The following is a 25,626-nucleotide window of genomic DNA, read 5'->3' as shown; positions in this document are numbered from 1 at the left end:
ATGGCATCCTGCCCCCCACCACCAGGCTTTGCCCCGACATCATGCGCCCCACCACCAGGCTTTGCCCCGACATCATGCCCCCCACCACCAGGGTTTGCCCATCTATCCTGCCCCCCACCACCAGGCTGTGCCCCTCTATCCTGCCCCCCACCACCAGGCTTTGCCCAGGCATCCTGCCAGCCACCACAAGGCTTTGCCCTTGCATTGTGCCCCCCACCACCAGGATTTTCCCAGGCATCCTGTCCCCCACCACCAGGCTTTCCCCAGGCGTCATGCCACCCACCACTCACTATCGCGGATCATATCTGCACTCTAATTCAGAGCATCACTGCCAGATCCAACAACATCGTCAACAAGGAGCTGGAGAAGTGTATCGACTCTTATAGTAAGAGCATCTGGGCTGACACTTTCTACTGCGAGTACATGAAGATGTACCCATCACCCCAGGGGATTGAAGCCTTCTCATTTGATGAGGATAGATTTTTAGTGGTGACCAACATAATCGGCAGAATATTGCTGAACAATCTCCAGCTAGAGATGCTCCTCTCAGTGGAAGACTTCTATTTGGATGAAGTAGGGAGCAGTGGGGTAAGCAACGATCACAAGTGTTTATCCTTATGAAAGTCCACTCATTCAATTTTCTCTGATAAAAATACAAATACATGTTGGTAAAGAGGAGATATGAAATGTAACACATGTTTTGTTAAATATTGTGTTCTTGTTGCTTTCAGTCTGTGGACTTGATCCGGGCAATCCCAGAGACCCCTAACCCTGATAAAGTGGTAGACATCACAACAACCCTGACCACTAATCCAGTCAACCTTCAGGTTTTGGATGAAACACTTGTTCTTCAGTCAGGTGAGTTACACTGTCACAATCACTTTGACAGGTGATCATTTTTCACTGTAATGTAACTTACTGGCTCAAGTTTAATAACTAGACAGTTTGGTAATTAAGTTAAAGACGTCCTCCAGAGAATGTTGAACTTTTCCTGTTGAAAAGCGATATCCCAAGTATAAATCCAGTAAATTACACACACTAAAGCAGTGGTCACCAACCGGCCAATCGCAATCGACTGGTCGATCTCCAAGGCATTCCTAGTCAATCACCAAACATGTATGTAAACAACCCAACAATAAAGCCTTAAAGTTTTTATTTAAGACTGATCTTCACTTTGTTCGCCACCAACAGGCTTTGCCACGGCACACTGCACCCCACCACCAGGCTTTTCCCCAGCACCCTGCATTCCACCCCCAGGCTTTGCCCTGGCAACCTGCACCTCGTCCCCAAGCTTTGCCGCTAATGCCATGCAGGGCTTTGGCACCAAAGTCATCCTGAAACAAATGGTCCTGCTATTCTTGGAGAGGCTCCCTCCTTCGTCAGAGGACCTTGAGTCAGAGTTCCTGACTATCACCGATCGTATCTGCACGCTGTTTCAAAGCATCACTGCCAGATTCCGCAACATCGCTGGAGAAGTGTATCGACTCTGACAGTAAGAAGTACTGGGCTTACACCTTCTACTGGGAGTACATGAAGAGGTACCCATCATCCCAGTGCCTGGGGATTGAAGCCTTCACATGTGATGAGGAGAGATGTTTAGTGGTGGCCAAAATGTTTGCAAAGAAGATGTGCCCCAAGATGCTCCCCTCAACAGCAAACTTCGACGAGGCTGAAGATTCAGGCAGCAACGGAGTAAGCGATAATTTCCCGTGTTAATCTTTATGAAAGTCCACTCATTAAATTATCTCTCATAAAAAAACAAATAAATGTCAATGTTGTGAAAAAGGAGATATGAAATGCAGAAAATGTTCTGTTAAATATTGTGTTCTTGTTGCTTTCAGTCTGTGGACTTGAACCTGGCAATCCTAGAGACCCCTAACCCTGATAAAGTGGTAGACATCACAACAACCCTGACCACTAATCCAGTCAACCTTGAGGTTTTGGATGAAACACTTGTTCTTCAGTCAGGTGAGTTACACTGTCACAATCACTTTGACAGGTGATCATTTTTCACTGTAATGTTACTTACTGGCTCAAGTTCTGTAACTAGACAGTTTGGTAATTAAGTTAAAGACGTCCTCCAGAGATTGTTGAACTTTTCCTGTTGAAAAGCGATATCCCAAGTATAAATGCAGTAAATTACACACATTAAAGCAGTGGTCACATACCGGCCGATCGCAATCGAGTGGTCGATCTCCAAGGCATTCCTAGTCAATCACTAAACATGTATGTAAAAAACCCAACAATAGACTGATCTTCACTTTGTCCGCCACCAACAGGCTTTGCCACGGCACACTGCACCCCACCACCAGGCTTTACCCAGGCACACTGCACCCCACCAACAGAATTTTCCCCAGCACCCTGCATTCCACCCCCAATATTTGCCCTTGCAACCTGCACCTCGTCGCCAAGCTTTGCCGCTAATGCCATGCAGGGCTTTGGCACGATAGTCATCCTGAAACAAATGGTCCTGTTTTTCTTGAAGAGGCTCCCTCCTGCATCAGAGGACCTTGAGTCAGAGTTCCTGACTATCACTGATCGTATCTGCACGCTGTTTCAAAGCATCACTGTCAGATTCTGCAACATCGTTGATGAGGAATTGGAGAAGTGTACCGACTCTGACAGTAAGAAGTACTGGGCTTACACCTTCTACTGGGAGTACATGAAGAGGTGCCCATCATCCCAGTGCCTGGGGATTGAAGCCTTCACATGTGAAGAGGAGAGATGTTTAGTGGTGGCCAACTTGTTTGCAAAGAAATTGTACCCCAAGATGTTCCTCTCAGCAGCAGACGTCGATGAGGCTGAAGATTCAGGGAGCAATCGAGTAAGCGATGGTTTTAAGTGTTTATCTTATTAAAGTCCACTCATTCAGTTGTCTCTGATCCAAAAATGTATTGTTGTCAATATTGGTAGAATAAAAAATAAAAAATAGTACATCTGCAATGTTGCAAATGTTATGTTAAATAATAACTGTCTTAAATATTTCATATTTTTGCATTCAGCCTGTGGACCTGAACCTGGCAATCGCCAACGAATTTGTCCCTAACCCTGTCAAGGTGTTGGAGTTGCTTCAACCCCTGTCACTGCCAGACATCAAAAAGCCAGTGACCACTATCCATGACAAAGTGTTGGACAACACACCAACAACCCTGGTTGATGCCCCAGTTAAGGTGGACAGCATCACAACACCCCTGGTTGATGCCCCGGTTAAGGTGGAAAACATCACAACACCCCTGGTTGATGCCCCGGTTAAGGTGGACAACATCACAACACCCCTGGTTGATGCCCCAGTTAAGGTGGACAGCATCACAACACCCCTGGTTGATGCCCCGGTTAAGGTGGAAAACATCACAACACCCCTGGTTGATGCCCCGGTTAAGGTGGACAACATCACAACACCCCTGGTTGATGCCCCAGTTAAGGTGGACAACATCACAACACCCCTGGTTGATGCCCCAGTTAAGGTGGACAACATCACAACACCCCTGGCCACTAATCTAGTCTACCTTAAGGTTACGGATGAACCAGTTGAATTCCAGTCAGGTGAGTTACATTAACACTTTGACAGGTTATCATTTCCCTCTGTAATATAAGGTATTAGCTATTGTTTTATTTTAACATGACAGTTTTGTAACTAACTAATTTGTAACTAATTTAAGCTATTGTGATTGATCTTCTCCTTCTCATTTCCAGAAGATGTTGTGGTCATTGAACTAAAGAAAAGCAGAGTTATGAGATTCTTCTGTCGACTTTTCTGCTGCATAAACGAAGTTGATTTGATGGTGTGAACCTGACCAGCTTTTCAGAGGATGACTTCAGCTCACACACAAACACACGGGCGCGCACACACATGTATACGCATGCACACACACACACACACACACACACACACACACACACACACACACACACACACCAGATGTTGTTTAACATGAGTTTTGCATGTTAAATATTTCTCTATAATTTTTCCTCATTAAATATTTTATTATGTCTTCATTCAATGACTATTTTTACTATTTACAGTAGCAATCGATTTGTATTGTTTTAAAAAAAAACTATTTACAGTTTCACATTTCATCACAAACGTACAGTTTTTTTACAATCGCTTGAACCCATTTCTCAATACTTAGGTCACTTTTTCAAAATTCTTCATACAGTGAGCATAACAGCAGTCTATGTGGGCTAAACTATGGATCATTTTTCATTGCTTTGGCACAAAATGCATTCAATGACTACATATTTAAATTTTCATTAACTCTTTTCTCACTCAGACACAACCACCATGTCACGCCCTGGTCTTTATATTTTGTGTTTTCTTCATTATTTTGGTCAGGCCAGGGTGTGACATGGGTTTATTTATGTGGTGTGTTTTGTCTTGGTTTTCGTAGGTATTGGGATTGTGGTTTAGTGGGGTTCTCTAGCAAAGTCTATTGCTGTCTGGAGTGGTTCTCAATCAGAGCCAGGTGTTTATCGTTGTCTCTGATTGGGAACCATATTTAGGCAGCCATATTCTTTGAGTGTTTCGTGGGTGATTGTTCCTGTCTCTGTGTTTGCTGCACCAGATAGGCTCAGTCATTTGTTTTTTTCTTTTCACTTGTTTTGGAAGAGAAGAGAACGAGCGCCATTCTCCTTGCGGAGATGGTGCTAAATACATCAACACGGTCGGTCCCTGGGATTGGGCTGGCTAACACGATTAGGTTTGCTTGGAAGGAAAAGGAGATGGAGCCTTTAGGACGGGAATCTTTTGGAAGGATAATATTGATGGGGATTCTAAAGCTGACGGTGAAGGACGTGTTTTGTTTCCAAGGCAACTCGTTGGAGGGAGCATACGACGTGGCACTATATACAGAGGCAAAACACGATGATATCCTGAGAAGGGCAAGAGCAGTGGGAGGTGAGAGGCCGATGTGCCACTACGAAATAACAAGCCTGGCGAAGAATAATTTTAGGGTTGTAACTGTCAACATTTACAACCCTTACGTTAAGGACGAAGAGGTGAGGGCTTTTCTGGGGAGATATATGGATAACGTCTCCTCAGCAAGGCACCTCAAAGACTCCCTTGGGTTTTGGAATGGGAGGAGAGGTTTCCAGGCCCTCCTCAGAGAGGACCCAAAGGGACATGGTGGCTACCTCCATCCTCCTGCTATGTTCTCCCTAGGGGCTGACAGGGGGACGTTGTTTTATGCACGTCAGCCCCCATTTTGCAGACGCTGTATGGCCTACGGTCACATATTCGCCTCATGCAGTACAAGAAAATGCAGATTTTGTGCATCTGAGGATCATGAGGCGAGGGATTGTGACAAGCCTAAGACGTGCCATGGGTGTGGCTCGTCAGCACACCTGTGGCGGGGGTGCCCGGCCCGTCAGTGGTCGTCTGCGGCTGGGGGGGGAGTAGGGGCGGGGGATGGGGGAAGAAGAGGAGGGGAAGGAAGCACGCCTCATGATCAGAGTACAGGTCCAGAGGGGAAGGCCACAAGGAAGGAGGAGGAGCAAGAAGCGGCGGAAGGAAGAGAGAAGGAAACGGAAGGCACGGGAGTAGGAGAACCAGGAAAAGCGGCGGAAGACGGCAACCGAGTGGAGGAGCATGAGAGAGAAGAAAGCGATGGAGGAGTGGTGGAGAAGGAGACGGTGGAAGAGCAAGTGGACTGGGGGGAATGTGCCCTGGTGGAAGAGATGAGGGGTATGGTGGAGGAGCTGGCGGGGGGGGGGGGGGGGGGGGTGGTGGTATCTCTCCACTGCCGTCATCACCATCACCAGAAGAGAATGAAGAGGAGGGAGCGATTGGCCGACAGTGAGAGGGAGGGGATGGCCAAGAGAGTGATGGGGGTGGGAGAAACCTCTGGGTTGCTGCTGGTTTCCACAGGCTCTCAATATCTGTTGGGTGGGGACACACCTAACAGGACTCAGGACTGGGTACAGGAGGAGGTGGGGAGTTTTTTGTTTGGGGACTCAGCCTCACCAAATTTTTTCCAATCCAGCTGCAGCACTGGGGAGGGGGAGGATTGTGGGGGTAGACCCAGGGTGCAGGGCACCCCGGAGCCAAACACTATTCCTGCATCCTGGGTTGGTGAGATGGAGGAAGAGGGGGGGATTTTGGGAGTACAGATGGTGTTATCACCGGTAGATATGGAGCAGGGGAGCATCGGGTGAGTCTCCTGTTTTTGTTTTTTTCTGTCTGGGTTTAGAATTTGAGTGTATTACATGTTTTTATTTTATTCTTTCATGGGGTCTGATTTTACTTTTGTTAGTTTAAATGTAAGGGGTTTAAGGGATTGTGTTAAGAGGAGGGCAGTTTTTAGTTATTTGGAGGGTGTGGGGTTTGATTTTTATTTTTTACAGGAGGTTCACCTGAGGGATGGAGGGGATGTTAATAGGTTTAAGAGGGAGTGGGACAAGGGGGAGTCGGTTTGGGGTGTTGGGGGGGGTGCACTCATCGGGGGTAGGGATTTTGTGTGGGCACAGGGAGGTTAAAGTGGAGGATTCTTTTGTGGTAATGCAGGGGAGGGTTATAGGGGTGGATGTCACGATAAGGGATTGTAATTTTAGATTAGTGGTGGTGTATGGACCACAGGTGGTGGCAGACAGGAGGGAGATGGTGGACTGTCTGACGCCCCTGTGTGTCACAAATAGGAAATTAGTGATAGGGGGGGATTTTAATACAGATTTAGGAAGAGGGGGGGATAGCAGTGCAGGCGCCATTGCCAGGCTAATGACTTGCCATGGTCTGGTAGATGGTGGTCTGCACACTACTCCGAAAATGGACGGTCCTACATGGCGCAACTCCAGGGGGGTTGAGCGGAGGCTTGACTATATTTTTGTACCCAGGTCTTTGGGTAAGTTGTCTGGGCGGCTGTTGCCTGTTTTCTTTTCGGATCATGACGGGGTGCTCCTGCAGGTGGGGTCGCCAGTCTGCCTCTTTGGTAGGGGGTACTGGAAGCTAGATCGGGATGTGCTGGAGGAGCAGGCTTTTGTTGATGGGTTTTATGGTTTCTTTTGGAGGCTTGAGGGTCTCCGGTCCATGTGCGAGGGGGTGTTAGAGTGGTGGGAATTAGTTAAGGTGAGGATTAGGGCTTTTATAATAGGGTATTGCAAGAGGAAAAAAAGGGAGGAGAGGAGGGAGGTGGATCGTATCCAAAGGTTAATTGAACTCGAGTACGAGGCAGGCAACCTCGGCGGGTCGTTTGACTGGGAGAGATCCGCAACCCTAAAGGCGCAGCTCAGGGAGTTGCAGGAGCGGAAGGCTCGAGCTTTCCTGGCTTTCCTGGAGCGTGCGCATAGTGGCTTTCTAGAACACAATGAGACTTGTTCTGCTATGTTCTTTAAGTCGGTTAGGGCCAGACAGAGTAGGAAGGTAATGAATGGCGTTAGGGAAGAAAATGGTAGTATAGTTAGAGAACCAGAGGATATGGTCAGGGTGACAACTGATTATTTCCAAGGTTTATTTAAGGAAAGGGAAATAGATGTAGGGTTAGGGTTATGTGTTTTTAGAACACTTGTCCAGGCGGTTGCCGGAGGACATTAGAGAAGTGATGGAGGCCCAGATTTCACTAGAAGAGGTTGAGAGCGCTCTTAGGAGGATGGGAAAAGGGAAGGTGCCTGGGATAGATGGGCTGCCGGCTGAGTTTTATCTCAAGTTTTGGGGTATACTTGGACCAGTGGTCCTCGAAGTCTTGAAGGCCATCCTTGAGACGGGGGTCCCGGGGGGATCAATGGCTGTTGGTGTGCTGTCACTTTTATATAAAAAGGGGGAAGTAACAGACCTTGGCAACTGGCGGCCGTTGACCATGCTGTGTGTAGATTACAAGCTACTTGCAAAGGTTTTAGCAGACCGGTTGCGCACAGCCCTTCCCTACGTCGTCCATGAGGATCAGACGTGCGGGGTAGAGGGCCGCTCTATTAGATGGAACCTACAGTTAATCAGGGACTCCATCGCTTGGGTTGAAGATAGAGGACTGCCTTTAATGGTAGCAGCGCTAGATCAGGCGAAAGCCTTTGATCGCGTGAATAGATCATTTTTATTCAGAGTGTTAGGTCGATTAGGATTTGGGGAGAAGTTCATAGGATGGATTCGTACATTATATGTCGGAGCGGGGTGCCGAGTTAGTGTAAATAGTTACTTGGGTGACGTTTTTGACCTCTCGTCTGGGGTCAGGCAGGGGTGCCCACTCTCGGCTCTCCTCTTCGTTCTGTACATGGAGCCTCTGGGGGCTGCCATTAGGGCAGACACAGGGGTGGAAGGCTTGTTGATCCCTGGAAGTGGTGGGCTGCGTGTTAAGATGACGCAGTACGCCGACGACACTTCCTTGCTGCTGTGCAAGGACTCGTGCCTGACAAGATCCCTTGCCATCTTTGGGGATTTCACCCGAGCGTCGGGAGCAGTTCTGAACCATGCAAAGTCTTCCGTCAAGTTTTTCGGAAGATGGCGCGGTAGAACGGATGTGCCCGGGGGGTTATCTCTCTGTGAGGGGGCCCTGAGGATTCTCGGGGTCCATTTTGAGACCTCCGGCTCAGCGACGCTAAACTGGAACATGCGTATCGCAGTGGTACAGAGGAAGCTAGCAATGTGGAAGGCTAGGTATTTGTCTTTTATGGGCAAAGTCCTGGTTCTAAAGGTGGATGTGTTGCCGTCTCTTTTGTATTTGGCGTACATCTACCCATTGCCGGCTAGTCTGAGGAGGCCTCTAGTGAGGCTTGTGTGTCAGTTCATGTGGAGTGGCAGGTGCGAGTGGGTCGCCAGGGCACGCATGCTTTGTCCCATCGGGGAGGGAGGTAGGGGGGTACCACATTTCCCCCTCAAGCTGGACGCAATTTTTGTTTCTTTCTTGTTAACGGAGCTTGCTCATCCAGTGATACACCCGTCCGGTTACCTCCTGCGGGTGTTCTTCTCGTATCAGGCGAGAAGCGTAATGGTGTGGTCTAACACGGGTCCTCGGGCGGAACAGCTGCCAGGGCACTTTGGTCATGCGGCCAAGTGGCTGCGTGAGCACCCTGAGGTTGAAGTTGCCAGAGTAGGTTTAGATCACAGGCACCTGTACGAGGAGGTCAGAAAGGCAGGGAGTCCGGCGCCTGTAGTGGGCATCTCGGAAGTGGTCTGGGAGGGAGTGCAGGCGCGGGGTCTGGACAACAGGCTCAAGGACCTGAATTGGTTGAGCCTCCATAAGTGCTTGCCGGTACGTTCCATCATGTACCGGTATAGTTTGGTGCAATCCCCCACCTGTCCAAGATCTTCTTGTGGCAGGGAGGAGACTGTGTGCCATGTCTTTTGGGACTGTGCCTTTGCCGGAGTAGTATGGGCTAGGGCACGGGTGTTGTTAGGTTTGGTAAGGGGGGATTTTGTATTGACGTGGGCCAGGTTAGAGAGAGGTGTAGGGAGAGCGAGAGGGACGGATAGGGACAGGTTTCTGCTCTGGCTTCTCATGAGTCTCTTTAAACGGGGGCTGTGGGAAGCCAGGCAGAACATGGTGAAGACAGGGAGAGATTGGGGGGTGGAAGGGATAGTGAGGAGGGTGGAAGGAGATTTGAGGGGGAGGATGAAGAGGGAGGAGAGGAAGTGGGGGCAGCATGCTGCCCGGGAGAGGTGGAAGGGGGGTTTAGGGCTGGGTGTCATTTAGATTTGTAAGGGGATAGATTAGGGACGGGGAGATAGGGAAAGGTAGTTTGTAGGATGACGGGGAGGGAAGATGCTGCCCTGAGGTTTTGTTTGGGGTTTTTGTTTTGTTTAAATTAAAATACCACTATTTGAGTTTGTATGGAAATTATAAGTTGTAAAGAATGAATGGTATTGATGATAATAAATTATTTTTATAAAAAAAAAAAAAAATAGGCTGTTAGGTTTTCGTGTTACGTTTTTGTATTGTTCGTTTTTTCATTATTAAAGATGAATATAAATTACCACGCTGCATTTTGGTCCAACTCTACTTCACCCGAAGAAAACCGTAACAAACCACCAAAACTCTATGTACCTACAGGCCAATTTGCACATATTTACATACTCTTTTCAAAACTGTTAAACTTAAATTCAAAACCTAAAATTACACAAAATTGAGTAAGACATAAATTTGCTACATTTCTACAGTAATAGCGAATTGAAATATTTTCCAAATCTAAAAAATGAAATACTATCAAAACAATTAGACCAACCACAGCTGATTCCCATTGTAGATGAACACCTACCCAGGTGTTAGTCTTTCAATTTCATTACCATCTATACAAAAGGGGACATTTTAGGAATAATGCTGTACTGTAATGTAAACATGGACCCAGCCAGAGATAGAGAAGTGGCTGACAGAGGAAGAAGAGTGGCTGGGAGAGGGAGAGGAGTACATATGAGTGGTGGAAGAAGACCGAGAGGAAGATCAAGAGCTGTAGTCTCAGATGAGATTAGGGCTACTATAATTGATCATGTAATATATTATGATCTATCAATGAGAGAGGCTGGTCTGAGAGTGCAGCAAAATCTGCAACACTCAACAGTGGCATCTATTCTGAGAAATTTCCGGCATAACAACAGGTAAGATGTGCATTCTGCAAGGGCATCTGACTGAACTGCACATTACAGAAGTATATTGAGCAAAGCCTCCAAACCTTGTGTGTAATTGTTTTTGTATTTCTGCTTAGGACCCAACGGTTACCTCCTAAAGGCGGGAGAGGTAGGATTTTCACTGCTGTGCAGGAAACTGCAATCGTTGATATGGTCATCAGAAACAATGGCATAACTCACAGAGATTCGGGACAGAGTGTTGGCAGACAATGTATTCTGAGAAATTTCCGGCATAACAACAGGTAAGATGTGCATTCTGCAAGGGCATCTGACTGAACTGCACATTACAGAAGTATATTGAGCAAAGCTCACTGCAATCGTTGATATGGTCATCAGAAACAATGGCATAACTCACAGAGATTCGGGACAGAGTGTTGGCAGACAATGTAAGCATTACAACTATTTCTAGAGTCCTGAAACAACATCAAGTCAGGATGAAAAGTTGCGCACTGTCCCCTTTGAGAGGAACTCTGAATGAGTCAAGCAACTCAGGAACCAATAAGTCCAGGTAAGATGACTATAAAATATAGTACTGGTTTTGAACAAAACCAAACAGGGCAGAGGCACACAATGGCATGTTTTAAGGTATAATGTAAACTACCGTATTAGCCTAACTCTTATGTTGTCTTGTGGATTTATTTTAGAGAGTCATGGAGATTGAAGCCAGGCAAACACCCCACATATTCATCTTTGTGGATGAGGCTGGTTTCAACTTGGCCAAAACACGGTGGCGAGGAAGGAATGTGATTGGGAAAAGAGCCTCAGTGGATGTCCCGGGCCAGTGGGGTGCCAATATCACAATGTGTGCAGCAATATCCTCTGATGGATGGCTGTTACACAAACCTCTAATTGGGACATACAACACAGAGCGTCTCATTTCATTCCTGGATGACCTCTATGGAAGGGTTGTGCCAGGTGAGGAGAGGGTCACAGTGAGGCGAAAATGTTTGTAATTGTATGGGAAAATGTGGCGTTTCACCACTCCTGCAGTCACAGAGTGGTTTGCAGCCCATCCCAGGTTGATGTCAATTTTCCTCCTTCCTTACTCTCCGTTCCTCAACCCCATAGAGGAATTATTTTCCTTATGTAGGTGGAAGGTTTATGACCACCATCCACATGATCAATTGTCCCTCCTGGACGCAATGAAGGCTGGATGCCTGGACATATCTGCAGAAGATTGCCAGGGATGGACTAGGCATGAAAAAAGATTATTTCCTAGGTGTATTGCCCAAGATGACATAAGATGTGACGTGGATGAGAACCTGTGGCCAAATGCACATGACAGGGTTTACTAGCATTGCTACTGTATCTGTATCGGTAGATGGTGTATACACAAATTCTTGTATTTTGGAATCACATGAGACATGTATGCAGTGTTTTGAATGTGAAATTAACTGCTGTGCCAAGCTGAAAGTTAGTTATGCTCACTGTGTGAAGAGTTTTGAAAAAATGACCTAAGTATTGAGAAATGGGTCCTAGCGATTGTAAAAAACTGTAAATTACATATTATTTATGCATCAACATGTGTTGAACGTCTGTTAGCCTGAGTTTCCTAGTTTAATAACTGTATTTGTTCCGTTTTCCAGCAGAAGGCAGTCTTGTCTAATATCTGGAGTCATGTATGTTACAGTAATTCTGATGACCTTGTGTCTTGGTATATATGTTCTTAGTCATTAACATATACTACAAAACAATACTACATTGAATATATATATAAATATATAACAAGCATGACCACAGTACAGTATTGACAAGAACAATGGTCATTATGTATATGCTATTAAACCAGTAGTCAGAAAGATAGGGCCATATCCAATAATCTCTCTTTCTTTGATTGCAAAATCTCTATGTGTAATAAACAGGGGTCACTGTTGGACTAGATAGATTAGGGAAACCAAATAAAGCTTTACAGTTTACTTTGCAGCAGGGATCTGCTTCATTTCACTTCCAGATGATTATGATGGCCTTGCCTCTCCCAACATGATGGGTGGGGGCTGTGGTGAGACTGGGAGCAAGACCATGGGAAGAACTAGTAGGAAAACGTTGAGACACAACGACTACAGCACCGTGCAGTACATCCGTCGAGAGTGTTGCTGTGCTGTATTTAAACTCCAGTCAGATTCCCACACATTTCAACAACACAACACCCCCCGAGACCCACGCAGGCGCGGATCTACAGCTTCCGCCAATGCTCTCCATCCAGGTTTCCCACTTCTACTCTTTGATACACACACACACACACATACACACACACACACACACACACACACACACACACACACACACACACACACACACACACACACACACACAGTGCCTGGCTTGCACTGAGGTGGGTTTCAAGTTTACAATGCACTCTACAGCTATGTAGCATATATCAGTGCTCTATGGTCATCTCTGTCTTCACAATAGGACTGTTAAATCACCTGGCAAGAAGAGCTGAAGCAGCTCAGCTGAGAAAATGGCCCCAGTTTGCTACAGAAATTCCTTTGATATGTTTATACTTATAATCATAATAATGAACAAAATGTCCCTTGTGTCACTTGAGTCCAATACACAGATTTTGAGCCATAGTCGAAAAAATGCTAAAATATAATTGCCAACATTCTCCTGAAATACGTGGAGGCCTATTTCACAAAACACTGTTGTGGTTCGGTGCATCAGTGTATTCAATTATTGTAACAATCGTATACATTATTGTTATTTGCAAATAGATTATAGATGTAGGCTATTTGCAATGGTAAATACATGTAGATTGTATTTAACTTAAAGGCTAACCATTGCCATTGTCATTGATGTTTGATAATAAATACATGTTTGTATATTTAATTACGCAGGAGTCAATCAAATCAAACAAATCATTTTGCTGACAATTATTCCTACGTTGATGTTTTCGTTATTTGATAATCGACATCATGCATTTTTGCATTAGCTTTTACGAGTGAGGAACGAGAGCGCAGCGCATCACCTGTCACACACAGTGTGTGACAATTATCGAACCTGTAGCCTACAGTATTACGCAACAATACGCACACTCCATAACAGTATGTTCACAATCAATTTCTATGGAGATGGAATGTTTGATTTCTCCAGAATGTCAGAATGTTAGCTAAAAACATTAGTTTGCGCCAACCCAAGCACAAACACCTTTGCGAATTAGCTACGATTACTCATCTTTATTTTGAGTTATTGTCAAAAGTCCATCTATCATTTCCTCAAATAATTCATGGATTTTAGCAATAAAATCCCGCGTGCCCTTTCTACATCTGCTCAGGTAAATCCTATGATATATCTTATTTGAGTTTTAATCGTTCAATTATGTCCTTGTAGAAAGTCCTGGTATGTTTTTCTGTTCTCAAGATGTTCAGTCCGAGTGCTGAATACCGGCAGACTGTAGAGCGGTGCTGGGACAAAAACTACTACAATGAGCAGGTAAAATTAAATCATTTTCATTTCAGAAAACACTTACACCATATCGAAAGTGTATGTTACAGTGGAGTAAATGTGAATGTTGTAGTGAGTGAACGTTATTTATGATAAGACTTACATGGAGAAAATCGAACCATTCTGAAATGAAAATGGATGGCCCTCCCTTCAGCAAAATATATTTGACCTAAAACCCTACTTTAAAATATAGTGACCCTCCCATATACCCAAAATATTAACTAAAACTAAGTGGATAACAGATAACATGTCTACCGTTTACCCTAACTTCTTGGACAGACAATATGAGGTTTATAAATTGTTAATCATCCTGTAAGCATTAAATAGCAACATGGGAATTTTGATAGCACACAGGGCTGTGGGCCAGAAGGTTAGGGTAACATAAGGACTAAATGTATGTCTAATTTACACATCTCAATCTGGCTTTCTGGGATCACTATATTTTTTAATTGCAGCCGCAGTGTTTTAAAACGGCCTATCACTCTAATATCGTTGCTATAAATCAGAGCACGCACAAGCAGTCTCTCTCCATGCATTCTATTCAAATTGAATCCTGTTTCAGATATTTACAGTATATACTGTATATATAGCCTGTATATACAGTACCACTCAAAAGTGTGAACACACCTACTCATTCCAGAGTATTTCTTTATTTTTACTATTTTCTACATTGTATAATAACAGTGAAGACATCAAAACTATGAAATAACACATATGGGATCATCTAGTAACCAAACAATTATTAAACAAATCAAAATATTTTTTTTTATTTGAGATTCTTCAAAGTAGGGACCCTTTGCCTTGATGACAGCTGTGCACACTCTTGGCATTCTCTCAACCAGATTTTCCAACAGTCTTGAAAGAGTTCCCACATATGCTGAGCACTTGTTGGCTGCTTTTCCTTCACTCTGCGGTCCAACTCATCCCAAACCAACTCAATTGGGTTGAGGTCGGGTGATTGTGAATGCCAGGTCATCTGATGCAGCACTCCATCACTCTCCTTGGTCAAATTGCCCTTACACAGCCTGGAGTTGTGTTTTGGGTCATTGTCCTGTTAAAAAACAAATGATAGTCCCAATAAGCGCAAACCAGATGGCATCGCTGTAAAATGCTGTGGTAGCCATGCGGGTTAAGTGTGCCCTGAATTCTAAATCAATTACAGACAATGTCACCTGATTGGCTCAAACACATTAAGAAGGAAAGAAATTCCACAAGTGCACATTTAACAAGGCACACCTGTTAATTGAAATGCATTCCAGGTGACCTCAGGAAGCTGGTTGAGAGAATGCCATGAGTGTGCCAAGCTTTCATCAAGGCAAAAAGGGTGGCTACTTTAAAAAATCTCAAATATAAAATATGTTTTGATTTGTTTAACACCTTTTTGGTTACTACATGATTCCATAAAGAGGTGGAAAAAGTATTCAAATGTCATACTTGAGTAAATGTACAAAGTGAAAGTAAATGCTATACATCAAATTCCTTATATTTGGCAAACCAGACTCCTTTTTTATTACTTTTTTTAACAGCCATGGGCACACTCCAACACTCAGACATCATTTAGAAAGGAAGCATTTATATTCAGTGAGTCCACCAGATCAGAGGCAGTAGGAATGACCAGGGACATTATCTTGATAAGTGTGTGAATTGGACATTTTTCCTGTACTGGTAAGCATTCCAATTGTAACTAGAACTTTTGGGTGTCAGGGAAAATGGATGGAGTAAAACGTACATCATAGTGTGTAGTGAAGTAAAAGTAGTCAAAAATGTAAATAGTAAAGTACAGATTCCCCCCAAAACTACTTAAAGTATATTATCTTCAGTACTTTTCACCACTGATTCCATATGAGTTATTTCAGTTTTGATGTCTTCACTATTATTCTACAGAAAATAGTAAATAATAAAGGAAAAAACTGGAATGAGTAGGTGTGTCCAAACTTGTGACTGGTACTGTAGGCTACTTAACAGCTTCTACCCACAAACCATAAGACTACTGAACAGCAAATCAAGTGAATAACCAGACTATTTGTATTGTCCCCCCCCCCCCCCCCCCCCCACACACACACAATTTTTACACTGCCGCTACTCTCACTGCTGCTACTCGTTTATTATCCATGCATAGTCACTTTACCTCTACCTACACGTACATATTACCTCAATTACCTCAACTAACACACATTGACTCTGTAGCCCCGCACATAGACTCTGTACCGGTACCCCCTGTATATAGCCTGCTACTGTTATTTTATTGTTGCTCCTTAGTTATTTGATATTTTTCTTCAGTTAATTTTAGGAAATACTTTTTTAACACTTTTTTTTTCATAAAACTGCATTGTTGGTTAAGGCCTTGTAAGTAAGCAATTCACTGAGAGGTCTACTACACCTGTTGTATTCGGCGCATGTGACAAATAACATTTGATTTGATTTTTGATTGGAAGAGCTTTGCACACCTGGACTGTGCAATATTTGCCCATTATTATTACTGTTTTAATTCATAATGGTCTGTCTAGGACGTGATGGGGACCATGGATAGACAGCCATTTTCAAGTCTTGCCATAGATTTTCAAACAGATTTAAGTTAAAACTGTAACCAAGCCACTCGGGAACATTCACTGTCTTCTTGGTAAGCAACTCCAGTGTATATTTGGCCTTGTGTTTTAGGTTGTTGTCCTGCTGAAAGGTGAATTCATCTCCCAGTGTCTGGTGCAAAGCAGGTTTTCCTCTAGGATTTTGCCTGTGCTTAGCTACGTCCCATTTCTTTTTATCCTGATAAACTCCCCAATCTTTGTCGATGTCAAGCCTACCCATATCATGATGCAGCCACCACGATGCTTGAACATAAGGAGGCAGTTACTTCGTGATGTGAAGTGTTGGATTTGGACCAAACATGGGCTGCATTTAGGTCAAATAGGACGACATAATTATTAACTTGACCGTGCTTAAAGAGATATTCAATGTCTAATTGTTATTGTTACCCATCTACCAAGCACTGCCCTACTTTACGAGGCTTTTGAAAACCTCCCTTGTCTTTGTAGTTGAATCTGTGCTTGAAATTCTATACTTGACTGAGGGACCTTACAGATGTTGTATGTACAGGGGACAGAAGAAAGGGTAGTCATTAAAAATCATGTCATCCCGTTCAGACCTTGGGACTATAAGTTTCTGAGATATTGAGCCTCAAAGTGTTCACATCGCAGATCTCAGAACTGTTTTGTAGTTCATTCTTCTTTCATAACCCAGTAAGGTCCTCACCTTAAAGGTACCTAAAGTGCTGAGAATCAAAACCCTAAGCCATTTGTAAATCTGTTTTTTTAAGGGTGGGGGGTGGCTACGTTATGGCCATTCTTCTGAAAAAGTTGTGAAAAAAATCTAAGTAAATGCAAAATGTAAGGTTTTGAGATAATGGGTATTATTCAAGTATCAAGATCTCAGAATTGTTTATTGATGTCTTCCTCTACATGACTGAATAAATACAGTGCATTTGGATAGTATTCAGACCCGTTGACCTATTCCACATTTTGTTACAGCCTTATTCAAAAATGGATGTAAAAAAAATTCCCCTCTTCAATCTACACACAATACCCCAAAACGACAAATTAACAACATTTAGACATTTTTGCAAATATATAAAAATATAAAACAGAAATATCACATTTACGTAAGTATTCAGACGCTTTACTCGGTACTTTGTTGAAGCACCTTTGGCGGAGATTACAGCCTTGAGTCTTCTTGGATTTTACGCTACAAGCTTGGCACACTTGTATCTGGGGAGTTTCTCCCATTCTTCTCTGCAGATCCTCTCAAGCTCTGTCAGGTTGGATGGGAGCGTCGCTGCACAGCTATTTTCAGGTCTCTCTAAAGATGTTCGGTCAGGTTCAAGTCCGGGCTCTGGCTGGGCCACTCAAGAACATTCAGAGACTTGTCCCAAAGCCACTCCTGCGTTATCTTGGCTGTGTGCTTAGGGTGGTTGTCCTGTTGGAAGGTGAACCTTTGCCCCAGTCTGAGGTCCTGAGCGCTCTGGAGCAGATTTTCATCAAGGATCACTCTGTACTTTGCTCCATTCATCTTTCCCTCAATCCTAGTCTCCCAGCCCCTGACCCTGAAAAACATCCCCACAGCATGATGCTTTCACCACCATGCATCAGGAATGGTGACAAGTTTCCTCCAGATGTGACGCTTGGCATTCAGGCCGAAGAGTTCTTTCTTGGTTTCATCAGACCAGAGAATCTTGTTTCTCATGATCAGAGAAAGCTTTTGGAAAAATCCAAGCGGGCTGTCATGTGCCTTTTACTGAGGAGTGGCTTCCATCTAGCCACTACCATAAAGGCCTGATTGGTGGAGTGCTGCAGAGATGGTTGTCCTTCTGGAAGGTTCTCCCATCTCCACAGAGGAACTCTGGAGTTCCTTCATATTGACCATTGGGTTCTTGGTCACCTCCCTGACCAAGGCCCTTCTCCCCCGATTGCTCAGTTTGGCTGGGTGGCCAGCTCTAGAAATAGTCTTGGTAGTTCCAAACTTCTTCCATTTAAGAATGATGGAGGCCACTGTCTTCTTGGGGACCTTCAATGCTCAACACAATCCTGTCTCAAAGCTCTACGGACAATTCCTTCTACCTCACGGCTTGGTTTTTGCTCTGACATGAACTGTCAACTGTGGGACCTTATATACACAGGTGTGTGCCTTTCTAAATCATGTTCAATCAATTGAATTTACCACAGGTGGACTCCGATCAAGTTGTAGAAACTACTCAAGCATGATCAATAGAAACAGGATGGTCTTAATTTAATAATAATAATTTACAATAATTTGAATTTATAACAGATGGACTCATCTCAAGGGTGATCAATGGAAACAGGATGCACCTGAGCTCAATTTTGAGTCTCATAGCAAAGGGTCTGAATACTTATGTAAACAAGGTATTACTGTTTTTTACCTTTAATACATTTGCAAACTTGTCTGAAAACCTGTTTTTGCTTTGTCATTATAGGGTATCGTGTGTAGATTGATGAGGAAAAGATGTAATTTAAACCATTTTAGAATAAGGCTGTAACGTAACAACATGTGAAAAAAGTCAAGGGGTCTAAATACTTTCCAAATGCCCTGTATATCACCTTACAGACAATTATTTTTTACTGACAACTCAGTATTGTGTAATTGGATTGCAGACAGAACCTAATAGCTCTACGTTAACAGATGTTTGCTCAGACAAAACGTTCAGATTATACAATTTTATTTCAATGTAAATGGAGTTCAAGAAAAATCGGACATATCTCACATGAAAAGGACCAACTAAAGGGAATCTCTATGTGAATTACTCATTTTTGACCCAAAATGTCAGATAGAACTTTAGTTCCAAGGTCTTGCCCTATTTTTTCACACCGTCCATGTAATTTATGTGATTTGTTAAGCCACATTTTACTCCAGAACTAATTTAGTCTTGCCTAAACAAGGGGGTGAATACTTATGCAACGACTATATTTTACACACACACACACACACACACACACACACACACACACACACACAGAGAGAGAGAGAGAGAGAAGTCAGCTCAGACAGATCCAGCTCAGTGAGGTCCAGCTCATGAGCTCCATCAACAACAGCACATTTTTATTTCAAAAGGAAAATGTATGTGTTTATTCAACTAATGTCAGTGCATCGATTTGTTCTCCTAAACAAACGGCTTAAAATGAAAACTTACTGATTCCTGTATCAAGACACTACATATCAAATTACCTTGAAAAGGAAAGATGCACATGTATTTTACCAGGTAAGTTGACTGAGAACACATTCTCAATTACAGCAATGACCTGGGGAATAGTTACAGGGGAGAGGAAGGGGATGAATCTGCCAATTGGAAGCTGGGGATAATTAGGTGGCCATGATGGTATGAGGGCCAGATTTGGAATTTAGTCATGACATTGGAGTTCATACCCCTACTCTTACAATAAGTGCCAAGAGATCTTTAGTGACCAGTCAGGACATCTGTTTAACGCCCCATGTGAAAGCCGGCACCCTACACAGGGTAATGTCCCCAATCACTACACTGGGGAATTGGAAAGAGTCCCTTCTACTGGCCCTCCAACACCACTTCCAGCAGCATCTGGTCTCCCATCCAGGACCAACCATGCTTAGTTTCAGATTGAAGCCAGCAGTGGGATGCATGGTGGTATGCTGCTGGCACATCCCTAGTACAAACCCCGCCCACCGGGTCAATTCAGACCGGCTAAAGCAAACTCAAGGTTGTCTTTTTGACAACATGATTTGTCTTGCAGAAGAAGCTGATGAAGCAGTTTTTGGTGCTCCAGAGTCAAGGCCTCCAGAGTCATGTCCCTCACCACACCACCGTGGATGACATGAGCAACTGGCTTGTTAAGAACAAGTCCCTGGAGCGGTGAGTACAGCTACTTGTACTATGTACCATATAATTAGGAATCAGAATACTAGAATGAACCTTCATATGACAGTATAAAAAGTCAGCCATTTTGGTAAGGGAGTTGGTAAGCCAGTGGTCAGCCAGTGTTATGATAAAATATTGTGTAAAACAATGAATTTGAAGATTATCTGCACAGTATGTTTGTTAGCTACAGTGGCGACCCGTCATTCAGGGCAGGTGGTGTAGAATTGTATCATTCTGAACTTTATCCACAACGTTATATTACATTTTGTTGCGACTCGAGGGATACCTCTCCGTCCATTCTAGCAGCAGGCTACACAGAGGATGGAACAGCTAACGTCAGCTATGTGGCTAACGTTAGCTAGGCGACTAACGTTAGCTAGACTAGGGGTTAGGGGTTATGGATAGGGGAAGGGGTATATTACATGCTAAGTAGTTGCAAGTTGCTAATTAGCTAAAATGATGAAGTTGTCCATGTTGTGATTCAAACACGCAGCCTTTGGGTCTTCCCCAACCAACCTCCCTCATTTTGTTTTTGGCTTAAAAACCCTTATTTGTTATGTACAACGTAACATATCATCATTGGGGCGTCAGGGTAGCCTAGTTGTTAGAGTGTTGGACTAGTAACCGAAAGGTTGCAAGTTCATATCCCCGAGCTGACAAGGTACAAATCTGTCATTTTATCCCTGAACAGGCAGTTAACCCACTGTTCCTTGGCCGTCATTGAAAATAAGAATTTGTTCTTAACTGACTTGCCTAGTTAAATAAAGGTAAAATACATATCATACTCATTTGAGTATCACATATTAAAATTGACTCCGTCTAGTATTTAAGGCCAGGCTGCTGTACTGCAGTTCACTCCATTTCTTATTTATTTTCCTCCCATTCTGTAACTTTGAGGGTATATGACAGAGCCCCTCTAATTTTATAGGACCTCAATGCCATGTTTTTTATTTTTTACCTAAACATACAAACACCATCAGATAGAGTTCATAGCAATCAGTGCACAAATTTGATGAAATATAAGAGAACACATGATCTGGAATGACATTCACTCTCACGGGAAGGGTTGCCAAAAATAACTAACTGAAAGCCACACTCCCAATAAGCCACAAATATGGCTGCATTGAGGCATATATAGTGGCACCATGCCACTGCCTATTTCATTTGTTCATTTAGAAAACAAGACAGCTCATAATTCAGTGCCTTTATCAGTCAACATATCTATATTGTAGCTTCGGTTAGTTTTAAAAATGCAACATTTTCTCTCAGCCTCATGGCAAAATGTGTACAATAGCAGGAAGTTTCTGGCCCACCCAAATGTCTGCAGGCCCACCCATCAACAAATGTCATGGCTACGCCACTGAATCACTGTCATAGGCTCAATGGGAAATCAATGTGAAAGTAGAGGAAGGATAAAAAAGGCAGGAATGTTCAGTTGCTCTGTATTTGATTTTAAGGTTCAGAAAGGAAGCAGAGGAAGGGAATGACATAAGTCACCTGGTAAGAGATTAGAAAGATGTCTACAGTATAAGTTAAGTGGAGATAATATACAGTTAGTGAGTTATCCTTTCTAATAAACAATGTCCTTATTTAGCATTGGCTCATGGTACATTGATATCAATATTTTCCCCTCACTGCTATGGGCATTAATGGCACCCCCTGTTTCCTGTGACAGACCTGGGAGGTGAACACTCAACTCAGAATGAGGGACGTTGAACATGAGGCTTTTACTGAGTTGGCCACCGACCTTAGTCAGGCCATTAACTCACTTGACTTTACTGCTGATCTCTCCTACCTGTGAGTCACATTCACTCTTTATGTTACAGGTGTTTGGTTTATGTATTATTCTATCCATCCACTGATGCTAAATGAAATGACGAGTGCAGGGGCCGATATCAATCACACTTCATTTACTGTATGTAGCACATTCCTTACAGAGGATGCGTTTCAATCTGCATAAAAGTGTTTCCTCTTGTCTCTATCTGGCTTGTATATTTTAGAAACCCTGAGGTCTGCGATGAAGTTGTAAGAGCTCTAAAGAGCATTTCCCAGAGCCTGGCCTTCCAGCCGTACTCCGAGCTGTGCTGTCCCTCTAAGGTGGTGGTGGACATCGTGTCCAGGCTGCTCCAGGCCCTCTGGTCCTGCCAGATGGAAAGCCCCTGTGACCGGTCCTCCATGGCCCTGAGCGACATGAGTGTCACCATAGTGCTGGCAGTAGTGGAGAACCTCTCTAGAGTTCTGAAGGCTCCTCCTGTCGCTCAAGTCTACTACTCCCGTTCCACTGGTGTCAGGATGGTCCACTCACTCAACCGTAAGATCCAGTGCCTAAGCAGCCCTGAGGACCTTAGGAGAGCTCTTTTCACTCAAAGTTCCACCTTGATCAGCACCATCATTGAAGCTGTGAGCACCAAAGTCCAGAGGCTGTTTGAAGCTCCTGCTGACTACATTCCATTAAGCTCTATCCGCAGCTGGATATCAGAGCCCAAGGCGAGCGAGGTTCGTCCAAAGTGCCCTGACCAGCTGGTAATCTCCTCGGAGCTCCTGAGGAACATCATTGGTATGATAGTTTATGTAGTCTTCGAAGGCCACATAGAGGAAGACATCAACCTTCATTACTGGCCCCTCATAAACGACATAATCCACCAGCTGTCACTGTGTGGGGTCAAAGTCACAAAGAAAAGGGGCAAGGCCAACTGGCACATTGGCTGGTACCAGATCCTTGAGATGGTGACAAACATCCATACTTATCTTCACCACTATACTGGCACAGAGCTGGTACTAAAGTTTGCAACATCTGCCAGGGCCACCATGCTAACGAGGCACATGGTTCACCATGTGGTCGAGGAGCTGGTAAAGCTGAAGGACGTGGATGAAGGGACACCAGCTTCAGGGAGCAGTGAGGTGAGCAATGATTACAAGTGTTTATCTTTATGAAAGTCCACTCATACAAAGCATTTTTGTTGTTGTTGTTGGTAAAAAAGATTTGCAATGTCGCAAATATTACGTTAAATATGATGTCCTTGTTGCTTTCAGTCTGTAACAGCACCCCTAATCACTAACCCCGTCAAAGTGGACAACATTACAACAACCATGACCACGACTCCAGTTGACCTCCAGTCAGGTGAATTAAATTGACACGGATCACTTTAACAGGTGTCCTTGTCCTACTGTAATATAACTTATTAGCTAATGTTTTGAAACTAGACAGTTTCGTAATAAGTTGTGTTTGCATGAGAATGATTTTCTCCTTCTAATTTCAAGGGAATGTTGTGGTAAAACACTCAGCACCCTGCATTCCACCTGCAGGCTTTGCCCCGGCACCATGCATATTACCCCCAGGAATTGCCACTGCATCCTGCACCCCACCACTGGGATTTGCCCCGGCATCATGTCCCCCACCACGAGGCTTTGCCTCTCTATCATGCCCCCCACCACCAGACTTTGCCCTTCTATCCTGCCCTCCACCACCAGGCTTTGCCCCTCTATCCTGCCCCCCACCACCAGGCTTTGCCCCTCTATCCTGTCCCCCACCACCAGGCTTTGCCCCTCTATCCTGCCCCCCACCACCAGGCTTTGTCCCTCTATCCTGCCCACCACCACCTGGCTTTGCCATGGCATCCTGTCCCCCACCACCAGGCTTTGCCCCGACATCATGCGCCCCACCACCAGGCTTTGCCCCGACATCATGCGCCCCACCACCAGGCTTTGCCCATCTATCCTGCCCCCCACCACCAGGCTTTGCCCCTCTATCCTGCCCCCCACCACCAGGCTTTGCCCAGGCATCCTGCCAGCCACCACCAGGCTTTGCCCTTGCATTGTGCCCCCCACCACCAGGATTTTCCCAGGCATCCTGTCCCCCACCACCAGGCTTTCCCCAGGCGTCATGCCACCCACCACTCACTATCGCGGATCATATCTGCACTCTAATTCAGAGCATCACTGCCAGATCCAACAACATCGTCAACAAGGAGCTGGAGAAGTGTATCGACTCTTATAGTAAGAGCATCTGGGCTGACACTTTCTACTGCGAGTACATGAAGATGTACCCATCACCCCAGGGGATTGAAGCCTTCTCATTTGATGAGGATAGATTTTTAGTGGTGACCAACATAATCGGCAGAATATTGCTGAACAATCTCCAGCTAGAGATGCTCCTCTCAGTGGAAGACTTCTATTTGGATGAAGTAGGGAGCAGTGGGGTAAGCAACGATCACAAGTGTTTATCCTTATGAAAGTCCACTCATTCAATTTTCTCTGATAAAAATACAAATACATGTTGGTAAAGAGGAGATATGAAATGTAACACATGTTCTGTTAAATATTGTGTTCTTGTTGCTTTCAGTCTGTGGACTTGATCCGGGCAATCCCAGAGACCCCTAACCCTGATAAAGTGGTAGACATCACAACAACCCTGACCACTAATCCAGTCAACCTTGAGGTTTTGGATGAAACACTTGTTCTTCAGTCAGGTGAGTTACACTGTCACAATCACTTTGACAGGTGATCATTTTTCACTGTAATGTTACTTACTGGCTCAAGTTTAATAACTAGACAGTTTGGTAATTAAGTTAAAGACGTCCTCCAGAGAATGTTGAACTTTTCCTGTTGAAAAGCGATATCCCAAGTATAAATCCAGTAAATTACACACACTAAAGCAGTGGTCACCAACCGGCCAATCGCAATCGACTGGTCGATCTCCAAGGCATTCCTAGTCAATCACCAAACATGTATGTAAACAACCCAACAATAAAGCCTTAAAGTTTTTATTTAAGACTGATCTTCACTTTGTTCGCCACCAACAGGCTTTGCCACGGCACACTGCACCCCACCACCAGGCTTTTCCCCAGCACCCTGCATTCCACCCCCAGGCTTTGCCCTGGCAACCTGCACCTCGTCCCCAAGCTTTGCCGCTAATGCCATGCAGGGCTTTGGCACCAAAGTCATCCTGAAACAAATGGTCCTGCTATTCTTGGAGAGGCTCCCTCCTTCGTCAGAGGACCTTGAGTCAGAGTTCCTGACTATCACCGATCGTATCTGCACGCTGTTTCAAAGCATCACTGCCAGATTCTGCAACATCGTTAATGAGGAGCTGGAGAAGTGTACCGACTCTGACAGTAAGAAGTACTGGGCTTACACCTTCTACTGGGAGTACATGAAGAGGTACCCATCATCCCAGTGCCTGGGGATTGAAGCCTTCACATGTGATGAGGAGAGATGTTTAGTGGTGGCCAAAATGTTTGCAAAG

The 25,626-nt window shown here is 44.4% G+C and overlaps 4 protein-coding genes across 4 annotated transcripts; all 4 read left to right on the top strand.

Annotated features, from left to right (window-relative positions):
• Nucleotides 1-1,490, top strand: LOC149974463 (uncharacterized). Its single transcript, XM_090211976.1, has 3 exons — nucleotides 1-588; nucleotides 732-858; nucleotides 1,192-1,490. The coding sequence occupies exons 1-3, from the start codon at nucleotides 1-3 to the stop codon at nucleotides 1,488-1,490; spliced, it is 1,014 nt and encodes a 337-aa protein (XP_090068102.1).
• Nucleotides 1,008-20,379, top strand: LOC149974462 (uncharacterized). Its single transcript, XM_090211975.1, has 6 exons — nucleotides 1,008-1,692; nucleotides 1,842-1,968; nucleotides 2,280-2,834; nucleotides 3,091-3,543; nucleotides 10,618-10,649; nucleotides 20,257-20,379. The coding sequence occupies exons 1-6, from the start codon at nucleotides 1,531-1,533 to the stop codon at nucleotides 20,377-20,379; spliced, it is 1,452 nt and encodes a 483-aa protein (XP_090068101.1). The 5' UTR covers nucleotides 1,008-1,530.
• Nucleotides 20,380-22,387: 2,008 nt separating this feature from the next.
• LOC149974461 (uncharacterized) lies at nucleotides 22,388-23,516 on the top strand. The gene is made up of 2 exons (XM_090211974.1): nucleotides 22,388-23,282; nucleotides 23,415-23,516. Exons 1-2 carry the CDS (start codon nucleotides 22,530-22,532, stop codon nucleotides 23,514-23,516), a joined length of 855 nt encoding a protein of 284 aa, XP_090068100.1. The 5' UTR covers nucleotides 22,388-22,529.
• Nucleotides 23,517-23,648: 132 nt separating this feature from the next.
• LOC149974460 (uncharacterized) lies at nucleotides 23,649-25,006 on the top strand. The gene is made up of 2 exons (XM_090211913.1): nucleotides 23,649-24,580; nucleotides 24,724-25,006. The coding sequence occupies exons 1-2, from the start codon at nucleotides 23,993-23,995 to the stop codon at nucleotides 24,883-24,885; spliced, it is 750 nt and encodes a 249-aa protein (XP_090068039.1). The 5' UTR covers nucleotides 23,649-23,992; the 3' UTR covers nucleotides 24,886-25,006.
• The last annotated feature ends 620 nt before the right edge of the window (nucleotides 25,007-25,626 follow it).

The sequence above is a fragment of the Oncorhynchus mykiss genome, chromosome 20 (assembly GCF_057628025.1).
Source record: "Oncorhynchus mykiss isolate SJ-2025 chromosome 20, ASM5762802v1, whole genome shotgun sequence".
In the NCBI taxonomy this organism is placed as follows: domain Eukaryota; kingdom Metazoa; phylum Chordata; class Actinopteri; order Salmoniformes; family Salmonidae; genus Oncorhynchus; species Oncorhynchus mykiss.
This window is presented reverse-complemented; position numbering and strand designations above follow the sequence as displayed.

Coding starts and splice junctions, on each gene's coding strand:
- LOC149974463 (XM_090211976.1), top strand. CDS start 1: ATGGCATCCTGCCCCCCACCACCAGGCTTTGCCCCGACATCATGCGCC. Junction 589..731: donor ATGAAGTAGGGAGCAGTGGG/GTAAGCAACGAT, acceptor TGTTGCTTTCAG/TCTGTGGACTTGATCCGGGC. Junction 859..1,191: donor AACACTTGTTCTTCAGTCAG/GTGAGTTACACT, acceptor CGCCACCAACAG/GCTTTGCCACGGCACACTGC.
- LOC149974462 (XM_090211975.1), top strand. CDS start 1,531: ATGAAGAGGTACCCATCATCCCAGTGCCTGGGGATTGAAGCCTTCACA. Junction 1,693..1,841: donor AAGATTCAGGCAGCAACGGA/GTAAGCGATAAT, acceptor TGTTGCTTTCAG/TCTGTGGACTTGAACCTGGC. Junction 10,650..20,256: donor ACCTCCTAAAGGCGGGAGAG/GTAGGATTTTCA, acceptor TTTGTCTTGCAG/AAGAAGCTGATGAAGCAGTT.
- LOC149974461 (XM_090211974.1), top strand. CDS start 22,530: ATGGAAAGCCCCTGTGACCGGTCCTCCATGGCCCTGAGCGACATGAGT. Junction 23,283..23,414: donor CAGCTTCAGGGAGCAGTGAG/GTGAGCAATGAT, acceptor TGTTGCTTTCAG/TCTGTAACAGCACCCCTAAT.
- LOC149974460 (XM_090211913.1), top strand. CDS start 23,993: ATGGCATCCTGTCCCCCACCACCAGGCTTTGCCCCGACATCATGCGCC. Junction 24,581..24,723: donor ATGAAGTAGGGAGCAGTGGG/GTAAGCAACGAT, acceptor TGTTGCTTTCAG/TCTGTGGACTTGATCCGGGC.